Below are 23,660 nucleotides of genomic sequence, written 5' to 3'. Positions count from 1 at the left end.
CATATCTCAGCTATCAGGTAACTTAAATGAAATATACTTTAAAATGATTGTTTCTGTTTTGTCTAAAAGGTAAAAATAAAACAAATAAAACAAAAAGTCAAGTTTACTTGATCTTTGAGTGAGTAAATCAGAATCTGTTAATACCTAAGTTTTAACATGAAGAAGTAAACTGACTAACCCCAAGTTGCAGCTGGCCAAGACAAATTTATTCTCAAAATGAGTAATTTCCTTAGCTTCAACATCAGCTTTACAATTCTCAAAAGGATTATATGTCAATTATATCCCAATAAAGCTAGGGGGAAAAGAGTTCCCAAAAGGAAATTACTCACTTTAAAGATAAATGTGTATTTTTACAAAGAGAAATGGATTTCTAAGTTGTCAAAGATTACAATTATCCTATGATGATCAGTTTTTGAAAAGCACATATTCTGAAATTCTTGTTCGTGTTGATATTCTTTAACATATCATTCTTTATTCTCTCGTTGCTATGCTAAGAATTTCATAAACACTGGAAGGAATAAGAATTCTCATTTCATAAGATTTGGCTGGGGGTAATTTTTGTGTTGTCTTCAAAGTGACTTTTTAAAACATAAGACATTTTCCTCAGATCTACTTATAATTATTGTAGATATCAGCAACCTAAGTCTATGAAATTTCCAAGTCGTCATTTATAATAATACAAAAATAACTGAAGGCTAATATAATTCCTTAGGCCTTATAAAAATTGAGTTTTTTTAGATAATTATTTTATTATTTTAAAATTGCCATTACTTCTGGTTTGGCCAGAAGGAATTACATCCAAAACAAACAAAAACTCTGGAAAAAAATTTTTTTTTCATTCCATTGCTCTCACCTTGAAATTTTGAAGCCAACCAAGAATCATTTTTCTTTCTGAATTGCACTAGTCTTTTTAGTTTCTCTGTTAGTTTACGAAGCACTAAAGAAAACACAAAACAATAAACATTAGGCAAGGAAATAGCATAAACTGGGAATCGTTACCATCTGCTAAATGAAATGACCTCCACAGTCTCCATTCCACCCTCTCCCCACTCAGCATCCCCATGGTATGGTCCATGCACAGAATTTTCATTGCATTTTGAAGTATCAGGTCAGCTCAACCGAGGCAATAAGCATCTGAAAGAAACAGCGTCTACTGCATTGGAAAGAATGCACACACATAAGAAAGAGGAATAAACAAAACAAGAAAGAAAAAAACAAAAAAGAAACACTGCAGAAACTAATAATAAGTACACAAAGTACACAAGTGTATTTATTACATTTTGCAAGCACTTTGTTCTACATTTCAAAAACGCCACCATCAAGCTGTTGGCACATTTATGTACAAAACAGATTAATTGTAATGCCTGCTACAAAGCACTCTTTGTGAAAATACAAACTCTAATACCAGAAAAAAAAAAAGCGCCAAAAACATCAACATCATTACATAAGTTTAAAAGACAGTTTTAAAAATCATCACAAACTATTAAGACACAGAACCGAAACACTACAATATAGAATTTAAAGAAGCCCATTAATACTTTTGCTGAATATCTGTAATACTGCATGTATCAGAAAGATGTTGAACCAGTAAGATAATCTAAGTGTAAAAAAAAAAGAAGCAAAACCCCAAATTAATTAAATAATACTACAGAATGCATAATCATGCCACAGATAAGCTAGTAATACCCCCCTTCCTACTACAAGAACTTGTAAAATTATGGATGATGCATGACTAGTCATTGTACAAAGATTGTTTCACTCAATAAGTTTTATTAGAAATGCACTTACACTGAGAAAAGATTTCACAATGGTCAAATCAGTGCACAATACTACCTAGTTTTTACACTGACAGCAAAGTCTCGTCAGGCTATATCATTTTAAAAGACACTTTACAGCATTCTTGTAGCATTAGAAATAACCGAAAGAAGAGTTAAGGTTAAAACAAACACCAAATTTGGTCCAATAATACTGATTGCTTTTTTTTTTATTCTTTTGATATAGGTACGTCTTATAAATGAATACGAATGAACATTTGGTTAAAATGACTTACTGGAAATAAAAACACAAATATATCACTACACTTCAAAAGGATACATTGTAGAGTGGCCTCTGACCACACTTTAAAAAACACTACAGGTAAACCGACATAGATTGGAAGGCTGCAAGCAAAGCTATTGTATTAATGGAAACCTTTTCAAATATATCATACACAATTTGAGGGATAGTTTACAGAGGTGCAATCCATTAAAATTTTTTAAAGTAGGTAAAACAACTTCAGAGGGGTTAGTGTGCTTATTTTTAATACACCACCTTCATAAAGGTAATTAATGTCCCACATTAACATATTAAAAGTTCCAATCCAGCCACTGCTTAAATCACAAAGAGATCATTTGCCAATAGTCCACAGTAGTTATTTCCGTTAAAACAGTCTCTATACTAAACTTTAAAAGGTAAGCCTGGTGTCACAATCTTAAAAAGGTAGGTAGCCATGCATAAGCATCATTGTTTCTACATGCTCACGACAGAAACATGAGTCATCAGAGAGTAATGCCTTTTAAGTACATCAAGAAAAAATACAATGTTAACAAAGATAAGAAGCACTTTTTTTTTAAACCTACTCTTACAAATTTAGAAATTGCACCTTAGATTGATGAAAACATTAACCAGGGCCTATAGCAACGTGGCCACTGATCTTCAGACAAGATTTGCATGTTTCGGGTCATCATGATATCATCTCTGTCTATCGTTCATAATGTACAATGGTCCCTTTGAAGGTTACCTGTAGTTAAACTAGTTACCGAAATCAAAACTAAAAAGTATAAAAAGCTATTTTTCTTTTCAAAACATAAGAAATAATGCAAAAGGTATAATGTATAACACATGGAAGTGGTTAAAAATCAAAGAAATCTCTGCATTTGACAATGTTAGTCTCTTTGATCTTACAGAATTATTAAATGAGTTTGAGAAATTTAAAAAAGAAAAAAAAAGGCTGGATAGGAGCTTGTAGGAGAGCTCTGATTACACCAATTTAACAAATTAGGAAATTAAGTGCTAAACAACAAAGAACTGTATTCAGGTGATTCATAAGTCACCCTCCATATCATTGATGAGAAGCACTTTCATTTTCTTTTTCAAAAGGTTGGATGGTTGGATGGCCCTTAGATAATCACCAATGCATTTGAATGGTGGAAAGGACGGGAAGGCGCTGTTTATGTGTATGCGTTGAGCCGCTCTTTGGAGCGAGTAGAGTGGATATCATGAAGTTCCTGTTCCTCCTTCGACTTGATGTCCTCATACTTCTGCATCCGGCAGGCATCTTTCACATAAGCCCAGTTGGCAGACAGAACCATAAGGTAGTGGACCTAATCAAAGACAAAGATAATTTATACTGGAAGTCTGTTCTGTGTCTTCATTACACCTTGCTATCAGGAAAGAAATATTCTAATTATATACTTATATAGAATATGTTCATTAACAAAATGGAATGAAGATTTCTGCTGTAACACAAAGAATATAAATACAATATATTCCTTCCTCAATCCTCCAACTATGACACTGTCTTCTCAGCTCCCTTTTTTCAGTATCTTTCTTCTCTTTCAACTCCGAAGTACCCAAGGGTCTTAATTCAATATTTTTAATCTTTATGTGATGTTTCCTGTCCTTTTGTCCTCATTTACTCAAACTCAGACTATACATTTCATGTTTATGTATTTATGTTTTCTAATCCACTGTGGGAAACAGTCTCACATACAGTGGAGTCCAGTGAACTTGAATTAATGAGATGATATATTGCCCACAGTGCAACGGGAAGAGGGCTCATGGAAACCCCAAAATAAACCTGTAGATTTAATTAACAAGTTAATTTTCCATACAGTGAATTTTGCACAATGAATTTTATGTTGCCAACTACAAGAAAGCAAGCACTGTGTCATATGAATCATGAATATTTATATACGTTCATAATAGCTAGAATAGTGCCCTGTTCAAAAAGGAAGCTCCTGATTTTTCCTGAATAGACTGACCAATGAGATCACTTATTTGTTTTTCTTTCTTTCCCTCCCTCGTAGTCTATGAGAGAGAAAAAGTAATTTTCGAAATGGTGAATTTTGATGGACGAATAGGAAAAAGAAACTAAGTTGTCAGGTATATACTTTCTCTGAGCTTTAAAGGGTACGCTTTTTTTTTTTTTTTTCGGTACACGGGCCTCTCACTGTTGTGGCCTCTCCCATTGCGGAGCACAGGCTCCGGACGCGCAGGCTCAATGGCCATGGCTCACGGGCCCAGCCGCTCCGCGGCATGTGGGATCTTCCTGGACCGGGGCATGAACCCGTGTCCCCTGCATCATCAGCAGGCGGACTCTCAACCACTGCACCACCAGGGAAACCCCTAAAGGGTAGGCATTATTTTTATCCATAATTTAGTAAAATAGAACACTAAAATTTTTTATGGAAGTATAGTTCATATTCTATATTATGTACAGTATAGTGATCCACAATTGTTAAAGGTTTTATTCCATTTATAGTTATTATAAATTTGGCTATATTCCCTGTGTTATACAATATATCCTTGTAGCTTATTTTATACATAATAGTTTGTACCTCTATTTTTTTTTTTTTTTTTTGCGCTATGCAGGCCTCTCACTGTTGTGGCCTCTCCCGTTGCAGAGCACAGGCTCCAGACGCGCAGGCTCAGCGGCTATGGCTCACGGGCCCAGCCACTCCGCGGCATGTGGGATCTTCCTGGACCGGGGCACGAACGGGTGTCCCCTGCACCGGCAGGCGGACTCTCAACCACTGCGCCACCAGGGAAGCCCAGTTTGTACCTCTTAGTCTCCTACCCCTATGTTTCCCCTCCTCCCTTCCCTCTCCCCACTGGTAACTGCTGGTTTGTTTTCTATATCTGTGAGTCTGTTTCTTTTTTGCTATATTCACTAGTTTGTTGTACTTTTTAGATTCCACATATAAGTGATATCATTCAGTGGTTGTCTTTCTCTGACTGACTTATTTCACTTAGCATAATGCCCTTCAGGTCCATCCATGTTGCTGCAAATGGCAAGATTCCCTTCTTTTTCATGGCTGAGTAGTATTCCATTATATATATATATGTATCACATCTTCTTTAACCACTCATCTGTTGATGGACCCTTAGGTTTCTTCCATATCTTGGCAATTGTAAATAATTCTTCTATGAACACTGGGGTATGTATCTTTTTGAACTAATGTTGTTTTTTTTTCTGGATATATACCCAGGAGTAGAGCTCCGGGGTCATATGGTAGTTCTATTTTTGAAGAATGTTAAAGTTTTGATGAGTCAAAACAGGAAGTAGGCTGGTTCTAGAAAAGTAGGGATGGACATAAAGAATCCAAGGTCAATTCTAAATGGTGACTACTGTAGTATGTCAAGGCAGTCAATGGACAGCAGAAAGAAATTAACAAAACAATTTTGACACAATGATACAGGAAAGAGATGTATACCAATAAGAAAATGAATAAGAATTAACTCATCATTTTTGCGTAGTGAACTGGCTATACCATGGGTGAGTTTACTGGGCGCCTTCTAGAGCTCTATGCTACTTATATTCTAGGACACAAGGACTGAGGACCTGGGCTGCAAAAGCTCTGACTGATGTGCAGAGTACATTGTTCACTGTTGCCACCTGGCATTCCCTTGAACAAACCGGAATTCACGGTGAGTTACGAAGAAGGGACGGTGTCTAGCACATTGTAGGTCCTCAAAACTCAGTAAAAGCCTGACTTTCCGGACTCGTTCTTAATATTTCTGAAGAAAGTTAGATACAGAAGACACGACATGAGACTACCAAGGTTTATGTGGGGAGAAATAAATGAATCCTTTTTTCCTAAGTGACTCAGTGTGGCTTTTATACGTTCTGATTTAAGGAGGAAAAAAGGATAAGTCAAGGAATTGATTAAATTACTTGACTATCCCACTGATACATACTTATATGCTAAAGAAATGATTTTTTATGTTAATAGTAGACTCGTATCTAAAATGCTACTTATTTTGGTTAGTGCTACCAATATTACGGAGTATCTGAATTCTTCAAATGATTACCAAATATTAGCTCTATTGTAATGATAGTCCTTCTTTAGGTTAAGCCTTGTTTTTCACTTATTTATTTGCCCATTCTCCTCCACCTTTTTTTTTTTACTTATATTAAAATACATATGATTTGTATAGACTTCAGACATTAGAGGTAAATTATCGTCTCTACAGGCAAAGTGCAACACCAAGCTTGAGGTCTTACCATAGCGATGACTGCAGCCCCAGCTCCGGCAAGGGCCACGATGAACAAGTGGAAGGTCATGTTCAGCTGCAAAGGAAACCACAGAGAAACAGAATGAACATCAGGGTTACAACAGAAGAGAGATAAGGATGCCTGCTGCCTTACAAATAAGAACTCTGTTCACCTTTAACAGAAGTGCACCCGTGACAAATCACTTCACCAAAAACATTATTACAGTATCTTTTCTCCTGCAAGTTATTTAAATCTTTGCAACTGCACCATTTTAATGTAATTTCATTTTAAAGATGAAATCATGATTAATAATGATGGTTTCCAGTAACAGTATAACCACAGAAGGCTATGTTATATCCTTTAAAATATAACTTTATAAAAAAAAATATATATATAACTTTATGATTTTTCAACTTTCATTAAAATGACAGTTTCTAGAAAAAAAATTATAATTTTTATCGAAATATGCAGAGTATCTCATATTTATTTTCTAGTCCCTCTGCACAACATCACTGGATGTGACCTTGCCTCTGAAAGAAAGAGGGGGAAACTCAATGTCGATTTAATTATATATTCCTCAAATAACGAAATGAACCTCAAATTCTGACAAAATTAAAGGCTGTGAAAACACTCACCTCAGTGGATTCACACATCCTCAGGAAATTCTCCGAGACAGTGCAAATTTTCTTTTCCTCTCCAATTGTCACAATCCCTGCAACATGGAGAAAATTACAGTTTAACATTATAAATGTCTTCAAGATCCCAGAGAGAGAAAAAGAAACTTGAGCTGATAAAATCTAAGCAAGTTTCACTTTGTTATATTGTAACAAAAATTGTTACAAGCTTTCATTGCTTGACAATAATTATGAAAAAACTGAATGAAAGATCAAGACTATTTAGGCCTCAAGCAATTAAAAACATTTTCAATCTGAATTCAATGGAATCTAGCCACCAGAATCTTCATATTCAATTGTAGCTACTTCATTGGTTTGGTCCATTAATGTCATGGTGTAGGCATCAGGGCTTCCCTGGTGGCGCAGTGGCTGGGAGTCAGCCTGCCGATGCAGGGGACATGGGTTCGTGCCCCCGTCCGGGAGGACCCCACATGCCGCGGAGCGGCTGGGCCCGTGAGCCATGGCCGCTGAGCCTGCGCGTCCGGAGCCTGTGCTCCGCAACGGGAGAGGGCACAACAGTGAGAGGCCCGCGTACCGCAAATAAATAAATAAAAGTGTTCTGCTGGTACAAAGCCTCTGTTAGTCTATAAAATGTATTGCCCAAAGGAGCAGTTTTTCTCTGCTAATTCTGAAAACAGTGCTATTAGTAAGGGGAAATAAAAAGCTGCCATTTCATTACTATTTACCCTTGCTCCAGTTGGTTTATGGACCGACTGCATCAGAATCTCCTGGGGAGCTATCACAGATATGTATCTCTGGACTCCACCACAGGACTGTTAAATCAGAATCTGTGACTGTTTGCCAGGAGTACTGCATTTTTAACAAGCACATAGGTGATACGCTGCCACAGTCCTCATGTTAGAGAAGGGATCAAGTTCATCCTAAAATGGGTCTTTGATTTTGTTTGGAGAACTACTGAAGTGTTAAACACATATATACATGAGCAGAAAAATTCACAAGTTCTGGGCAAACTAATACCTAAGCGTTTAGCACTTGCTGCATAATAATATATGCACATATTATTGAGTTTTAATATGTACGTATATACACACCTTCTTAGCTTTGAGGTGCACCATCCACTGTCCATATCTGTGGAGCTGCTACTGTCCTGCATTGCCAAGAGTTTGGGCAATTATTTCAGTTAAAAAAAATCTACTTGCAGTACCTCGAATGCAGAGATCCCTCTCTGCGACCTTCCCTTTTTGCCAAGACAGCTCTAAGAGGGGGTAAAAAAGAACCTCCAGAAGATGTGACTAGTGAACCATCATTAGTGAGAAAGCTTCCCAGGAAAGGCCATCTTTCTCCATGTTGATCGATTACAGATTTCATTCATTCACGTGGAATACCTTGGCTGTGCGTACATTTCCTCACCCATTTCTTTATTCACATTCACAGCAAAACTTCCAGGAAGTGTTGCCTTTGCTCAGTCTGCAATTTCTTTCTTTCCATTTCTGCTTAAACCCTTTCTAGTCAAATTCACCCAATCCTCCATGGAAATTTTTCTTATAGAGCTCACCCATACCCTCCAAATGGTGAAAGCGGAAGACGAATTCTCGGTTCTCCTTGTACTTGCCAGTCTGCAGAACTGGAGGCAGGTGATGACTTCTGCGTCCTTCATGGTCTCTTCACTTGGGTTCCAAAATCTACAGTCTCTTGTTTTTGCCTTTCTGCTCTCATCGGCTTCTCCCTCTCAGCATCTCTGTCTGGTTCCTCCTCTCCGCTAGGACCCCTTTCATTGGTGCTTCCCAGTGTTCAGTCCTCAGTCATCTGTCTCCTTTGCTGATCTCATCCTGTCTCAGAGCTTTTAAAGACTTCAAACATTATCAAGACTCCTAAATCCATATAGCCAGGCCCATAGTACTCTCCTGAAATTGACACCCATATATCCAATTTCCTACTTGACAACTCTGTTGAGATGTCTAATAAGCATCTAAAAATTAACATTGTCAAAACTGAACTTTTGATCTTCTCCCTCACCTGCCCCACTCCTGAGTAAGCTCTTCTGGTTGGCTTTCCCGTCTCATCTCATAGCTAATCCATCTTTCCAGTTGCTCAATCAAAAAATGAATTCTTTCTTGAATCTTCTTTTTCTCTCAACCCCACATACAATCTATCAGGACATTCTGTTGTCTCTGTCTGTATCCATCATAATCCACATTTTGGGGAGTGAACGTTCTTTTCTATTCTGATGCCCCTTGTTTATAACTTGATTGTATATGAACATTCAGCATTCCTGTTAAGGACCTATTATTTGGAGGGTAAGTAAGTGCTATCCAGGCGGTAGATTCTGTGTTAAGAGCAAACAGAAAGCCTTTAAGACTGATGTAAAAGGTTTCATGACATCTGAAAAGTGCCTTCCCTTCCATGTCACAAAGAAAAGCTAAACTGGCGTAAATCCTGGTAACTATGTTGTAAACAGTGCTAAGGTTCAAAGAGCAGCTTTAATCATAGTCATGCTTTACACTTACTGGAATTAGGTCCCGTATAATATTTGAGACATACTGGACTAAAAAAAATATTGCTTGTTTATTTCAAACTCAAACTTAACTGGGAGTCCTGTAATCTACTTGGCAACCCTCTCTGTGACACTAGTCACATCTTTTCCAATCTTAAGTTTTCAGATCAGCAGAATTAAAGGAAGACATTGGAGTATGTGGGGTGGTGGTTACTGAAGTCAGGGCCGTGGTTTTCCAAGCAGGTATTTTCCAGTGACCTGCATCCAGCAGCTGGGGCCGACGTTTCCTTTTCCTGTGTTTACGTGGGACGTGATTCTGAAGTTAAAACCTCCCCAGTGGAAGAGCTGTCCACATTCCCTTCATCATCTTCTTGCCAAGAACCTCATGCACAGAGCAGATCATCCTGCTTTTCATTCGGGCCAGACAATGGGGGCTGGGGGCTCCTTCTGACAAGAGGGTGGGCGGGCCACACTTTTGGAACACACGGCTAGCTGGGGATAGACTAGTTCTATCTGTACCCTACAATCTGTCTACAGTATAACCTTAGAGCCACAGGCTTGCACATACCATCTACTGAAATGTTTCCCACTTGCCTGAAGTATGAGGAAACCCCCATTAGAGAAAAACATTTAGAACGTTCTTTAGATTTTAATAGCTGTGTTGTGAAAAAAAGTCCCTTTGAGCCTGTGAATTTGCATATCTTTTATAAATTCTGTAGCCCCCATGTTTTTACAAATGATGGGATAGAATTCTAAACAGGTTAGGTGAGATTAGACTCTACACGTTCATAGTTCAGTACTTGTTTTGACAGGAGAGGCAGTTAATTTCTAGCTAAGAAAAGACTGAAGCTAGTTGGGGGTGAATCCTGGCTCTGTCACTTACTAGCTGTATCGCCTTGGGCAGGTAATTGAATCTCCTGGTTCCTCAATTTTGTCATTTATAAAGAGGATAACAGTGTCTGCCATATTTAATTATTGTAAGAATTAAAACATGTCAACATATACAAACCATTCAGAATAGGGTCTACACATTGTAAGTCCCTATCTACATAAGAAAGTATTATTATTATGTGAGGTTTTAGGCCTAAATAAAAATAACCAAAGAGGACTACTGATTTATTTAACATTTTTTGATTTTGTTATTATGAAATGCTAAGGTGTTTTGTTTTGTTTTTTGCCCTATTTCAGAAGACGAGGAAGTACATATTTCTTAGATGACCTTCATAGCAGACTTCACAGATTGTATAGTTTATCATGAGAGAATGAAAATACTATGCAAACATCACACTGAGTAGGAAAAGTTCACAGGAATCACGACAGGAAAATCAAAATGATAACTTGCCAACACCAGGAAACACAACCTGACAGCCTGTTCACATACACATGCTTGCGGGTTTATGTTGTGAAATCAACTTCCAGTCACTCTGAAATGCCTACTTGTTTCTGTTTTAAAAGAATGACTTAAACGTGAAGACTCTGATACATCTATCTCTTTGGTAGAAGAGGCAATGATGGTTCCACAGTGACTTACACTATTTTAGAGGCAGTTATTTGGGAGAAACCATACGAGCCAGAGATCCACCTACCAAACTGACGAAGGTCCAGGCAGAGATTCGCTCCCTCCACTAAGGTGGTGTTTCGGCAGATGGTCCACAGGTTGAAGTACATGTAAACTGGCAGCGAGGTGAAAGCCGTGACTCCCAGCCAGGCCAGCATGAAAAGGTATGTCAGCATAATAAACTGCAAGAGAGAAGTCGAGACAGAAAACACATCATCTACCGGAAAAGAAGAATTTTATGCTTAACTTACACAGCTCAATATCAAAGGTCTGAATGATTACAACCCAGGTAGGCACTGCAACCTGGGAAGCTGAGAGATGGTGAATATCATGGGGAACGGGAAGAAACCTGCCAGAAAACTGAGCTTCTGATGTGCAAAGGAAGAGACCATCGAGCTGCATCTTGATACCTGTTTCATTCATGTATTTATCTTAAAGATCTCACCACACATTTTTTAAACTTTAGAAAACATTAACTGGTAAATTTACAGGGGATTCTGCACAGTGAGTTAAAACCTTGTCAGTAACTTTATGTTACAACTAAATGGGCACGATTTTATATCATAAATATTTAAGCTACTTAATTGTGTTTACATTTAACATTCTAGATATGATGATTCACAAGTCATTTTAGTATATAATATTAGTGTGTATTTCTATTCCTTTTTAATGACTTCTGTAAACTTTAAATCTAAGTCTTCTTTCATGCATATTAATTTTACCTCTGATTGACTGATTGATTGACTGACCAAACATTGATGGATATGCCACTCACTTACAGTGTCCCCAGCCTAAATGTCACATTTATTTAGCAATAACAGGGGCCTTAGAGCACATTGATTAAAGGCACAGACTCCTGGGCTGGAACGAGTCTAGGCTGCTCTTTATGTCTCTGTGTCTGCCTCTGCAAGAGAATACCTCCTAAATTGATCTACAATTACAATCACAATTGTAATCTACAATTACAATCACTGCAGGATTGTAGAGAGGCTGGAATGAGATGATATGGGAAAAGCATTCAGCATCGAATCTGGCACATAAGAAGCCCAGACAAACTATTAGCTAGTTTTTATTCTAGATAGTATTACTCTGGTTACTACTACTACCATCAAATATGTATATCTGCCTGAATGATAGGACTCTACGCAATAAGGAAATTAGGCTTCGTTTCACGTTTGGAGAAAATAAAAAGAATGAGGACTTCTTCAGTCTGGGAAAGTTATTCAAAGAGGGCTCCCACTCAAGGAGAAAGACTCTAGAAAGTTTGGAAACCACCCCAAAACTGAAGAAATCTTGTTAATGGAACGCCTTGGAGTGGAAAAAGCCCTGTTTATTAACATTTTCATTATTCACCATTGTAGCTCTCCAGGCTAATTGACAGTCTCAGGAACAATGAACATGATATGGCCGCTCCACACCCAGTTCTCTGGAGGGAGCTAGTAACTCGGAACCCACGGGACAGTAATCAGTGTGCTTTTGGCTTCGTCCTCTCTATCTTGTTTTTCTTTCTGTCCCACGGGATTTTTCAAAAGCTTCTTTTGAAGGTGCTATTCACTGCAGGATGGGACGTAGCATTCAATAAGTTTAAACTCAAAGCGGTGTGGAGCCCTCTGAAACATGGTGCTGCTGCTACTCGACAAGGCAATGAAAGGAGTGACTCTTAAACCACAGTTCTGACTCCTATTTGCCATAATGTTATGGCACAGCAGTAAAACTGAACGTTACAGAGTAAATCTTTGCTGTGAGAAAATGTTTTTCATGACGACTAGTGCATAACTTTTGTTCTAAGACACAGCAGACTTTACTTTTGAATTGGAGTACCAAGCAGTTACATTTCAGGGGGCAGCAGTTCACGGTCACTAGAGTATCCAAATTAAAGATGCGAAAAATATAAGTCTATCTTCCTATTTTATGTTTCGCTTAGAGTCTGATAATTACTAAGACTGACGAATTACTTAAATTGATCAAGTGTGATTCCAGGTAAAAATTCTCTGTATGTAATAAAATATCTCATGATTATCATAAATTATTTCTAGCTTTGCACTAGAAATGTGACAGATATGCATTCTGCTGTCTGAGCATTAAATAAATAAATAACCTACTTTGTTTAAAAAATGAGGTATAATTGATACATAATATTATATTAGTTTCAGGTGTACGACATAATGATTGGATATTTGTATATATTGTGAAATGATCACCTCAATAAGTCTAGTTACCATCTGTCACCAGACATAGTTATGAATTTTTGTGTGTGTGTGATGAGAATTTTTAAGATCTCCTCTTTTAGCAACTTTCAAATATATAATACTGCATTATTAACTATAACCACCATGCTGTACATGACATCCCCAGGACTTACTTATTTCATCACTGGAAGTTTGTACCTTTTGACCCCTTTCACCCATTTTGACCACCACCTCTGGCCACCATCAGTCTGTTCTCTGTATCTTCAATAAGCTACTCTTATTAGAACAATCTCTGAGCATTTGAAAAATTCTTCTGATTTTGAAAATCTTATTTTTTCCTTTATTAACATCTATTCAGATGAAACACTTTCTGAAATTTAACTCTGCAATATCTGTTTGGGGAGTTTAGTGAAAACAAACAAATAAAAACTGGAAGAAATAAAATAACCCTGGACTTGACATCAGAGGACTGGATCACTGACATCTCACTTAAGGCTCAGTGTCACCTCCTCATTCACAAACTGGAAATTAGCAGACCTCTCTCACGGGGCTCAGATATGAAATCACTTAACAATAAACATGGTCCACGGTAAATCTTACTTAGGAAGAAATCCCAAGAGAGGAAGTTGTTTGATTCAGCAAAAAATTATTTTTCATTTCTAAAGGTGAGGTATGGACAGACTAACCTATTTACGTTGCATTTGGTGTTTATTGCCTTGAACAGCAAGGAATTTTACTTTCTAAATTCAACAGCTGTGGCCCTGTTTATAAGAAAGGAGGGAGGGATGGGTCTTGTGGAAGTCTGACATATAAAGTAGACTCAGTGGCTTTTCTTATTTCAGCCATTGTTTAATATATCACTCACATATTAAAATGCTGACCATTTCCTCCTAATTCACAAAGAAAAAAAATCTCAGTAAAATTTCCGTGGTTTGGTTTAGATTAGTTAACTTGTTGATCTGCGATGGTAAAAAAAGCCACCATTAAATGATAGGGACTGAGTGCCAGATTCATAATTAGTATCCAGCAATCTCATTATCACATCATTATTTGAGTACCGTTTCATCAGAACATGCAAATGACTTTCACAATAGCATCTTCTTGTTATCCTATTTCTTGTTTTGTTTTTGTTTTTACTCAAAATACATTTGTTGATGGTTAGTATTAAATTCAACAAAATTGTTGTGAATTACTTCTTAGTGGCTTAAAATTTTAAAAGAAACATGTGATTATTGCTTTGATCTCAACCTGGATATTCTAATCATTGTTAGAAATCTAGACGGGAGGTTGAAATATAGAACTGCGGCAGACAAGGTTTTTATAACCTTTGAAAGAAGGCTAAAATAGATGATTAATCCTTGCTTACGTAGCTATTGAGATTACAGTGTATTTAACTGGAGAATGACTTGTAAAAGGTAATTCGTTTTTCGTCTGAACTCCTATGAACTTAGGCTTGATGTCTAAGGAAATCAGACTTTGTTGAGCTACAGGCTTTCTGGGCAACTTTAGCAGATGTGCACCAATCAGGGTAAAAATAACATCTTAGAATTTAGCAGCCCTGATGAAAAAGAGCCAGCTGACCCTGACTCCCAAGTCTCTGAGTCTATGAACTATGTAAACACTGAAAAAATAAGCCACATACCAAATGGAATGTTATGATATAATGAACAAATTCAGGCATGAGGCAGACCCAACCTTTAGTGAACAAAATGGATCTATGCAAACATATACGAAACGTATACTGTTGGGTTCCACTCAGGTTACTGTCTATAAGGTCCCTTTCTCATTAATGTTTTGAGACACAGGATATAAAAGTACTTAGCTAAATCTTAACTCAGAGCCCCCTCATTTCACAATAATATGTTTTCAATGACATTTCCTCATTGTGAATGGATTTAAAGAGTATCGACTCAATCATGTCCCCACTTGAACAGCAAAAGGAAAGAGTGTAAAAAAAAAAAAAAAAAGGAAACAGCTTTAGATTTCATCAAAGGCAGAAATAGCTCCAGGCTTAGAGATACTGTCCTCAAGCAGTCTCACTGGATGGACATGCACTGAGGGTGCACAGCCTCTGATAGTGCTTTCCACCTGTGGTCACACGTTAGGATCATCTGGCAAATCTGAGAAAGAGATGCTCAGGCCTTGCTCTTGCCAACTATATCTGTATGTACAATCGTGCGTGTCCAGTGTGAGGAACTACTGCTCTACTGGAATCAGTAAAGCCCTCGTGAGGCCATTTGATGTGAAAACATCTTTGCTATTTATCTTTAGGCTCTTCAGGGTACCACACCTGAAGGAGAAAAAAAAAACAGTACAATGGGGATGATTTGCCAATGTCAACAAAACAGCCAAATGCACGGATGAGTGAGGGACTGGACGTGAACCAAATTTCAAAATCAAGACTTCCCAAATTCAGCACGATGGAAATTTTCAGCCAGGAAATCCTTTCTTATGGGGAATGTCCTACGCGTTGCAGTATGTTTAACGGCATCCCTGGCCTCTACCCAATAGATGCCAGTGGTGTAACCAAAGTTTCTCAACGTCCCCTGGGGGTGGGGTAGGGAACTAGCCCCTGGTTGAGAACCACAGTTCTAATATGAGAAAATACCAAGTCAGAAAAAAAAGCAAATGGACACCTGAATATACTATCACTAAGAATGCAAAATGGGACAGCATTAACAATACTGAACTCAGTAGGCTCTGAAAAGTATACAGTGTGAAGTTAGCTGCAGAAAAAATTTTTACGTTATGTAAATTACCTGAAAATATGCAAGCACCATCATTGTCAACATCATGGCCCAAAACTATCTTAGCGCAAGTAGTGATCAGAAGCTTTCTTTAAAAAATTATTTGCTTAGTTATAGCCACTTTATCCACAATTGCCAAGACTTGGAAGCAACTAAGATGTCCTTCAGTAGGTGAATGGAGAAATAAACTGTGCTACATCCAGACAATAGAATATTATTCAGCACTAAAAGAAATGAGCTATTAAGCCATGGAAAGACATGGAGGAAACTTAAATGCATATGACTAAGTGAAAGAAACCAGTCTGAAAAGACTACATAATGTATGATTCCCACTATATGACATTCTGAAAAAGGCAAAACTATGGAGCCAGTAAGAGGATCACCGGTTGCCAGGGATTGCAGGAGAGGGAAGGATGAATAGGTGGAACACAGAGGATTTTTAGGGCAGTAAAACTATTCTGTATGACGCTATAAGGATGGATACATGTCATACATTTGTCTAAACCCACAGAAGTTACAACATCAAGAGTGAACTCTAGGGCTTCCCTGGTGGCGCAGCGGTTGAGTCCGCCTGCCGATGCAGGGGACGCGGGTTCGTGCCCCGGTCCGGGAAGAGCCCACATGCCGCCGAGCGGCTGGGCCCGTGAGCCATGGCCGCTGAGCCTGCGCGTCCGGAGCCTGTGCTCCGCAACGGGAGAGGCCACAACAGTGAGAGGCCCGCGTACCGCAAAAAAAAAAAAAGAGTGAACTCTAAGGTAAACTATGGACTTTGGGTGATTATCATGCGTCAGAGTAGGATCATTAATTGTAGCAAATGTACCATCTGGTGCAGAATTTTGATAGTGAGGGAGGCTGTACATATGTTGGGGTGGGGGGATATAGGAAATTTCTGTACTTTCTGCTCAATTTTGCTGTAAAGCTAAAATTGCTCTAAAAAATAAAATCTATTTTAAAATATATTAATTGTAATGCTTTCTTCTTTTTACCTTGCATTGGTCTCATTCATTCAACAAATCAAATTAAAATACTTCAGAATATAACACAGGATCCATCACGAGTTTCCACCTGCCTTATCTAACACTTGGATTACCGCAGTATTCTGAGAAGTTCATTCTAATTAGCACCCTGAAGGTTACTCATAGAACTTCTTTCTATCTTCCGAACCCCAGATGAAAGTCACTTACTCATTAATAATGAAAATATGTCATGTGTCAACAACATGTACTGTATGAAGCCTTAGGTATTATACTGGCCAACAACATCTATCACAGACTTTAACTGCTCCCTGTGCAAACACTGTAAGTCACCCATGTCCATCAATGTGCTCAGCATGTATGTGCTTACGTAGAGCTTACTTTTTCAAGTGAAAACAGAATTCAAACAAAATCAAATTATATTAAAGGTAAAAGCATCAGTGGCACCTTTTCCAGCAAATATTACTACAGAGGAAACTTCCTCTTAGTGAATACTATTTTATTATCAATTACATTGTAAATATCTGAGAAGTGTATTTTTGACCAAGAATCCCAATATAATAATACTAGGCTTAGTCATTCCTCAGTGAACTTTTGAGTTTTATATCCTTAATATACCATTTCCCCATAAGGTAATTTAAAAACATAAACTATTGTAGTTAATCTCAAAATGAGAAAAAGAGATAAAGAAATTGGGTCTCAAAAATATGGGGAAGCTTCATATGTTTTGTAAAATGTTACTGATTTAAAGGCAAAGTCAGAAAAATATATAACCCTTGCTTTTTTTTAAAGAAAATATAAAAATAAAGATCTTTTGTGTGGAGATTACTCCCAGTACAGTGGGCATGAAGTTCCTGACTGAAAAAGAGAAGTATCTATTAATCAATGTTTTAAAAGGCCATTTGTAATCCAGAGTTATTATTTCATCCCCAATCTAGTGGCCTATTTGTAACTCTTACACGTATGGAAATATTTGAACCAATTTAAATATTTGAACCAATTTTAAAAATTAGATTTCTATTTGCAGTGTCACCCGAACATATAAAATCAAGGTTACTCACGGTACAAGCAGCTACTGTGAGTGAATGTGTTCAGGATGTTACATTGGGATTCATAAAATCTATGAATTTGAGGACATTTTCTATCTATCCTTAAGATGAATTTCTAGCTTTATTATAAAATTTGCTTGAACCATCTATACCTGCAAATGACTTCATTTAAACTAGAATATCTTTATAAGCAGAAATGGAAAATTCATTAGTTATGGAGATATTCCCTTAGAAATTTTCAGTGGGTATCAAAGTCTAAGATTTAATTTTATATTAATTAAATAAGAAACTGAGGGTTTTGAGGATTCTGCAGAAATGAAAATAGAGGTCCACAGAGTATTATCCTGCTATGTACAGTTTATTTATGATAAATTGTATTTTAACTTTTTTTTTTTTTTCAGTACGCGGGCCTCTCACTGTGTGGCCTCTCCCGTTGAGGAGCACAGGCTCCGGACCCGCAGGCTCAGCGGCCATGGCTCACGGGCCCAGCCGCTCTGCGGGATCCTCCCGGACCGGGGCACGAACCCATGTCCCCTGCATTGGCAGGCGGACTCTCAATCACTGCGCCACCAGGGAAGCCCAGCATGATGATTTTGAATAGATCTATTTTGTTTAGGAAAACATGGATCAGAGAATGTGTTAATGTCTTTAGTTTTCTTTTTCAATTAATAATACTTTAGATGTATATGAAATAATGTGATGAGAAAGATACTTTATCTCTGAGTCTTCCTCTCCAAAGTCCAAAGCCCCAGTCTAATCATGAGAAAAATATCAGACAATTTTCAACTGAGGTACATTCTACAAAATGCCTAACTACTCCTCCTCAAAACTTTCAAGATCATCAAAAAACAAGGAAAGTTTAGAAAAAGTCACAGATCAGAGTAGTCTAAGGAGAAATGGCTAAACTGTAGTATGGTATCTGTATCCCCTGAGTGGGATACTAGACGAGAAAAAGAACATTTGATTTGGTAAAAACTAAGGAAGTCTGAATAAAGTATGGACTTTGGTTAATAATAGTGTTTCTATATTGGTTCATTAAACGTGACAAATGTACTATGCTAATGTACGGTGTAAATAGGGAAAACTGAGTTTTATATACATGGAAACTCTCTGTACCATCTTCATCTTTCTGTAAATCTAAAACTATTGTAAAACTATAAGTTTATTTTTGAAAAAATACTTTAGGATTTTAAAAATATAAGGAGTCATAAATGCTATGAAATTATATCCTAGGATGATCTGATGGACGATCTGATACATAGAGAAGTCTAAAAATGCCACTTGAATATACAAATTTAAAAAAGAAAGGCTCAGCAGAAGACTGTATTTCATGACTTGAGTGATCAAAAGAACAAAAACAAACAGAAAACAAAACCTTGGCTCAGTATTTCGAGAAGTTATTTTTATTTGAATAGAATTCCAATGATGACTTATGGTGACTGGAGAGGAATCAGGATGATTCAAACTTTTTCTTCAATTGTTCATTTCCAGCAGTTTTAAGTCTCTTGAATGAAAAATTCTAAAACCAGAAGATTTACTTTTTTACAAGAGATTTTCCCATTTTGTCAATGTCATCTTCTAAGGCTAACTGAAATTTTTTGTCAAGTTTTATGCCCTAAATCTGAAAAGAATGACACCCATGTTTTCTTTTTTGGCTATAATTTAGGTACCAGCAGAGTTAATGTCTGGATGGTCACACTGAGATTGGTGTACTGTCCTGTATTTACAGACCAGTTCTGAAATTGTAAGTGCACGCAGGAGATCCACCTCAGATCCGTGTGGCAAACAAGCTCCTCGTGCCATCTTCCACATGAACTGCTTTTTGAAACATTATTTCTAAATATTACCACTATGCCTGAAGCAGTTTATGTTCCCCCTAACCTCCCCCTTTTTTCTCTACTGAGAAAGTGTTAAAGTGCATTGTTGTAACCTGAAACAAATCATGTTGCCTTCTTCAGGTTAGAGTTGGAATATCCTAGAGAGAAACTAAGCCTTATTCTAGGAACTTGGCAGTCTTGGATCAAAACTGTTACTATCTTTTTAATTTACTTTGGAAGATACTGGATTTTAGAGACAGACTAGAATGCAGAGTTCCTTGATGACACTTTAGTTAGGAAGTTACCTTAGAACTCTTTATCGGCAGAGTCATCAAAATAGAAAAGTACCTTTGATGACTGAGTTATTTCATATCCCACAGAGCATCCCTGTCTTGTAAAAAGAGATAACTCATGATTGTGGATAAAGGTTAAAATGAGGACATCTCTGCAACGAAGGAACTTTCCAACCATCAATGAATGATCTCACCAAAGGGCAAAACAAAAGTGACTGGTGAATTACTAACAACTCTCACAACCAGATAATTCTCCTATGACGTTAGCCCAAATAAAACAAAATGACAAGGCAAATCCTGACCGTGAGTTTAGTGACATGGGCTCTGGGCCAGATGCTCAAATCCAAATCTGGCTCCACTGCCCACTATGTACTCATCTCTTGCTAGCAGATTCCTCATCTGTGAAATGAAGGTAACTAATATTGGTATCTACTTCACATAGTTTGGAGGATCAAATGCCCTAGTGTTTCATAAAGTCCCATACATAGCAACTGGCATATGTAAGCACCTAACAACCATTTCCTATTATTAATACTGGATTTATTATTAAAACTTAACTTTAAGCTATGAAAATGAGCCAGGAGTCATTACATAGTGAATAGATGTAAAGGGAGTTCTATAGAGTATGTCTTACGGACACTAGTCTAATATGCTGTAGTCAAAATCTATAAACATCTGAGGCTAACAGGAAGGATTAAAATAAATACAGTTCGCCTTCCTTTTTGACGTCCTTGGATTTAACCACGACAAATGGAAAATATTCTTTAAAAACATCCCAAGGCTTCCCTGGTGGCGCAGTGGTTGAGAGTCCGCCTGCCGATGCAGGGGACGCAGGTTCATGCCCCGGTCCGGGAAGACCCCACATGCCGCGGAGCGGCTGGGCCCGTGAGCCATGGCCGCTGAGCCTGCGCGTCCGGAGCCTGTGCTCGGCAACGGGAGAGGCCACAACAGTGAGAAGCCCGCATACCGAAAAAAAAAAAAAAAAAAAATCCCAGAAAGTTCCGAAAAGCAAAACTTGAATTTGCCACACACCAGCAACTATTTCACAGCATTTACACTGTATTTACAATCCATTACAGAGTGTACTTTGTATTAGGTATTATAAGTAATCTAGAGACGATTTAAAGTATACAGGAAGATGTGTGTAGGTTATATACAAATACTACACCTTTTTATACAAGGGACTTGAGCATCGATGGATTTTGGTATCCATGGGGGTCCCGGGACCCATCCCCTTGGATACTGAAGGACTATAAATAGAATACGTTTCTTCATCTGTAAAATGGGGGTAACAAAGGTAACTGCTTATTTTTGTTGCTTTAAACATTGTGTGTGGCATACTGTTGCTGTTATAAGCCACATTGTTATGAGTTGAACTGTGTTCCTCCAAAATTCATATGATGAATTCCTCACCCCCGTACCTCAGAATGCAACCTTATCGGGAGATAGGGCTTTTACAGAGGTAAGCAAATTTAAAAGGAGAGCCCTAATCCAATGTCACTGGTGTCCTTTAGAGAGGGAAATTTGAGCACAGACATGCAGACAGGGAGAACACCAGGTGCAGATGAGGGCAATGACTGAGGTGATGCTTCTATCAGCTGGGATCTCCAGATTACCAGCAACCCACCAGAGGCTAGAGGAGCAGACCTTCCGCAGAGCCCTCAGAAGGAACCAACCTTGCTGACGTCTTGATCTTGGACTTCATGCCTCCAGAAACGTGAGACAATAAATTCTGTTGTTTAGCCATTCAGTTTGTTGTACTTTGTTAGGGCAGCTCTAGCAAATGAATACATATACTTCCAAAATTTTTACTGCTTTATGTAACACTTAGAGCAGGTGGATTTATGCAAAGTAAATGTATTAATTTCCACAGAGAGTAGCACATTTAAGAACTCTTTTACTTCAAAAGTGTTGGGCTTAAAAATCTGAAGTGTCAGAACAAGCACAGATAAATTCTGAGATCCATATTGCTATCATAATACTAATGGGAAATTGTCAGAAATAAGAAAAGAGTGATGGGTGTAACAACTGTCCCATGATTTCAAAATGTGAGCCACTGAATGCCTCTCGTTACAACCGAATGAATATATATATTTTTGGTTTAAAAAGTTAATGGGGAAGAAATTCAAAGAAAATAAATATTTCCATATTCTTTAAACTGAAGTTCACGTTTAATTTATTTAGTAACATGTTTGACGTGTATGCAACTTACGGCCATTTGCCATTTAATTTAAATATAATCTGTTACTTAAAATATTTTAGTAACTTTTGACATGATCTTAATAAGCTAGTTAATGGTTCTTACCCCCCAAAGGTTAACACTGTGCTGTTGTGTTTTATGTGCCTCACATTAAGGATTTCGAATGACAGCATTAAAAATCTGAAATGAACTTGAAGTGGTCTTGATGCTGCATGAGAACAAATGCATAATGCAGATCGTTATGCTTTCAAGAGTATCCATTAGGAAAAGAGAATATTGATCAGTGTCTTGGATTCAGTGATCTAAAGCTGCTTTAAAATGAACTGCATTTGTGCACTGTGCACAACTGCATTTTTTGAGTAGAATCATTTACTGGTAACCATGTTACATTTTATACAGCACAGAAAAACGGATATAAAAATAAGCTTCTTTCAGTACTAATTCTGGAAGCTTACCGTACAATAATATGGTTGTTCCAAAAAAATTGATTCCACCTGTTAATATTACTCAGAATTCCAAACAGAAATTCATTAATATATTCAGCTTCAAAAACATATTTTTTAAACATTTTTATTGGAGTATAATTGCTTTACAGTGGTGTGTTGGTTTCTGCTGTATAACAAAGTGAATCAGCTATATGTATACATATATCCCCATATCCCCTCCCTCTTGTGTCTCCCTCCCACCCTCCAAATCCCACCCCTCTAGGTGGTCACAAAGCACCGAACTGATCTCCCCTTGCGATGCAGCTGCTTCCCACTAGCTATCTATTTTACATTTGGTAGTGTATATATGTCCATGACACTCTCTCACTTTGTCTAAGCTTACCTTTCCCCCTTCCCGTGTCCTCAAGTCCATCCTCTACGCCTGCATCTTTATTCCTGTGCTGCCCCTAGGTTCTTCTGACAATTTTTTTTTTTTTAGATTCCATATATATGTGTTAGCATACAGTATTTGTTTTTCTCTTTCTGACTTACTTCACTCTGTATGACAGACTCTAGGTCCATCCACCTCACTACAAATAACCCAATTTCATTTCTTTTTATGGCCGAGTAATATTCCATTGTATATATGTGCCACATCTTCTTTATCCATTCATCTGTCGATGGACACCTACGTTGCTTCCATGTCCTGGTTATTGTAAATAGAGCTGCAATGAACATTGTGGTACATGAATCTTTTTGAATTATGGTTTTCTCTAGGGTACATGCCCAGTAGTGGGATTGCTGGGTCGTATGGTAGTTCTATTTTTAGTTTTTTAAGGAACCTCCATACTGTTCTCCATAGTGGCTGTATCAATTTACATTCCCACCAACAGTGCAAGAGTGTTCCCTTTTCTCCACACCCTCTCCAGCATTTATTGTTTCTAGATTTTTTGATAATGGCCATTCTGACTGGTGTGAGGTGATACCTCATTGTAGTTTTTTTTTTTTTTTTTTTTTTTTTTT

At 37.6% G+C, this 23,660-nt stretch overlaps 1 protein-coding gene across 1 annotated transcript in view; it reads right to left on the bottom strand.

The window, feature by feature from the left end:
• Positions 1-1,238: 1,238 nt before the first annotated feature.
• The window catches only part of GPM6A (glycoprotein M6A), a 249,259-nt gene continuing 226,837 nt past the window's right edge, over positions 1,239-23,660 (bottom strand). Inside the window, exons 4-7 of the mRNA XM_027122521.1 lie at positions 10,972-11,125; positions 6,892-6,968; positions 6,266-6,331; positions 1,239-3,362 (exon numbers count right to left, since the gene is read on the bottom strand). Of these exons, the coding sequence (XP_026978322.1) occupies positions 3,210-3,362; positions 6,266-6,331; positions 6,892-6,968; positions 10,972-11,125 (450 nt within the window). The 3' untranslated portion in view covers positions 1,239-3,209. The remainder of the gene's footprint in view (positions 3,363-6,265; positions 6,332-6,891; positions 6,969-10,971; positions 11,126-23,660) is intronic.

Source organism: Aethalodelphis obliquidens, unplaced genomic scaffold (assembly GCF_003676395.1).
Source record: "Aethalodelphis obliquidens isolate GAN/ISIS:26980383/991018 unplaced genomic scaffold, ASM367639v1 scaffold25, whole genome shotgun sequence".
NCBI classification, from domain to species: domain Eukaryota; kingdom Metazoa; phylum Chordata; class Mammalia; order Artiodactyla; family Delphinidae; genus Aethalodelphis; species Aethalodelphis obliquidens.
Note: the sequence above shows the minus strand (reverse complement) of the source record. Positions and strands in the feature narration are given on the sequence as shown.